General features: G+C 49.2%; 1 protein-coding gene across 1 annotated transcript; it reads left to right on the top strand.

Moving 5' to 3' along the window:
- LOC141919163 (uncharacterized) lies at positions 1–2497 on the top strand. Its single transcript, XM_074814181.1, is given in 4 exon segments — positions 1–73; positions 547–633; positions 988–1305; positions 1308–2497. Coding segments are annotated over 4 exon segments (1668 nt in total).
- The last annotated feature ends 232 nt before the right edge of the window (positions 2498–2729 follow it).

The following is a 2729-nucleotide window of genomic DNA, read 5'->3' as shown; positions in this document are numbered from 1 at the left end:
ATGAAGGAGTACGTTCTGAAGGAGACAAAGTGTCCCCGACAAAACCACGACATCCGCCCGAAGCTAAATCGGAGTGAGGAAGATGTGCGGGTTGGCACGACCAGCGTGAGCACCTGGGCATCCGCGCATGGAGGACCACGGGACCATGAGCCCCATGATCGGGGTAAGACGTGCAGGCTGGCACGAAATGGGCGGACTCTTTGGAAAGGTTGAGGGGACTGGGACAATAAAAGGACTGCGTACTCCTCCCTCGGTGTGCACCCTTTTTCGACGCTGGTTACTTGGAGCTGGGACCTCGTCGGAGCTTGGAGCTTGGAGCATCATCATCTGCACCGAGCCCGAGCCAACGGAGCATCGCTGGATCCCTGGTGGTGGTGGTGGTAATTAGCTGCATCTCTACCGTTTTCTTGCTTAGGGATTCTGACTTTCCCCTTCTTTCCTCTCTGTCCTATCGCTATTACTATTTGTTACGGCAAATAAAGTTCACAAGGTTATACAGCATCTGACCTCGTTTGTGTCTTAATCTCGCTCTTGGGATCGTTTAAGAACCTTCCCCGATACCGGATCGGGACAGTTTAAATTGGTGTCACGGACAGGATCCCTTGAGACGAGAGTACTGTACTAACTTGCTGTGTTGGATGCAAACCTCTCAGGATGAAATAACCCCCTTTGTGTTACATTAAGTTGTGACCTCCTGAGAGTGAACAGGGGGAAGAGTGGACAGTGATATTGCATTTGTGTTTGGGTTAGGTGTGACCTCCTGAGACTGAACAGGGGATACTTGCATACCCAGGTGTGGCCCTCTCAGGACGATAATCCCGTTTGCATTGGTTTTGTGTTAAATTCAGATCTGGTCTCCAGAGAGAGAAACGGGGAAATTTGACATTAAGGTGTGACCCTCTCAGGATGATAATCCCCTTTGGATTAGGAAAAAGAAAAAGAATGGCCGTCCTGAAGGCAGCCGATGTTTGTGATGATGTGCCTCAGGGGCTGAAGGAATAGATAAACTATATGATCTTTTGGAAGCTCACCGGTCTCGTCTCTCGGTCCAGGGACTAGATTGGATGAAAAACCATTGGTTTCAACCACAGAGTGTGGTGGATAGGATAAGGGTTTTGCAGAAGGAAGCTAAGGTTAAGAAGGGAAAAGGAAAAGCTATAATTTGTGCAGTGTTAGGAGCGAGTCTGGCAGCTGAGGTGGAAGAGAAAAAGCAGAAGTCGTATCAAACTGATATTGTAATAGACTCCCTGCAGACGGTCATACAGACCCTGCAGAATCAATTGAGAGAAACCAAAGAATTACTAGAGAGGAAAGGGGTCAAAATATAATATTGAAGAACAAGATGAGGGAACAACTCTTGGCGGAGATGGATACACTGGTGGAGGCAGAGGTGAAGCTTCTGGAGAAGGGGATACGGCAAATTTATCCCCAAGGGGATTTGCAAAAGGCAAAAGAAACCATAGAAAGCCACACCCCCCCCCCCCATATGTATCCGCTGATTAAAACAAAGTATGTGTATGAGGAAGATAGCGATAACCGTCCTCAGATTATCACCAAAGAAGTCCCATTTACATCAACCGAATTGGCAAAGCTGAGAAAAGATTTTGCAAGGACTGCGAAAGAATCAGAGACAGAGTATGTGTGGAGAGTGTCTTTGTCAGGAGGGGATGGAATCTTGTTGTCAGAGAAAGAAGCAGAAGGATATTGGGGTCCAGGTGTGTTTTTAACTACCGGTGACTGCCGAGCCCCATGGTCATTGATTCAGAGAGCTGCGTACTGGGCTGGAGGGCTGAACCCCTTGGAGAGGGGAGATCCCCTTACCATAACAGGTACGGTGGATCAGTTAGTGGGAAGTGTGCAAAAGGCAACCTGTCTGCAGCTGATGCATGATCGGGAGCTCAAGCCTAAGCAAGGCTCCCCGATGATGATGCCTGTGAACCCAGAGAGGATGACTCCCCTGATACGAGGACTTCCTGACTCCGTGAAACCCATTGGCATTCAGTTGCAAGGGAAGATTCAAAATACCCCCAATGCAGAAAGAATGATGGCCACTCTGGAGGGGATAGTGACCCCTGACCACCGACGGCCAGGGAGAAAAGTATGGACATGGGGAGAGGTAGCCCAGGAATTGATTCATTTTGGGAGAAAATATGGCCCAGTTGGTGGATCGTCCCAAAGAACTGAAACCAGGTTCGTGTGGGCTGCAGAGCAAATTAGTGGGCGACAATCATCCATGAGGAAGGGCCAAGGCTTGGGATCACCCCAATGTCAGAATTCTGGGAGAGAGAGGTCCTTAATTCGACAGGGACTGTGGCAACTAGGGCTTCAGAAAGGCGTTCCCCGGGACTTGATGGATGGACTCCCGACTCAAAAATTAAAACAACTTGTGCAGAACTGGTCAGGACAAAGGGTCACTTCCAAACCAACCCCTAGTGCCCCACCTTTGATAGACCTTGGGGAGGAAGCGACTGGAGAAAAGAAGGTGGCGGGAAACTAGACCCTCTGCCCCCCGAAGGTGAGGGGGGAGGCGGAGGATGGATGTTTGTAAGACAACTCACCTGCAACACAAAAGGGGATTTACTGATTACTGTCGCTGTAGGACCAAAGAAAAAGACCAGTAACATTCCTGATTGATACTGGGGCACAAATTACCGCGCTAACGTGGACTGAAGCAGAACAGTGTGGAATCTCCATCCCATCTAGAAATCTAATTGTCTTAAATGCCCTGG

The sequence above is a fragment of the Strix aluco genome, unplaced genomic scaffold, assembly GCF_031877795.1.
Source record: "Strix aluco isolate bStrAlu1 unplaced genomic scaffold, bStrAlu1.hap1 H_2, whole genome shotgun sequence".
Classification (NCBI taxonomy): Eukaryota; Metazoa; Chordata; class Aves; order Strigiformes; family Strigidae; genus Strix; species Strix aluco.
This window is presented reverse-complemented; position numbering and strand designations above follow the sequence as displayed.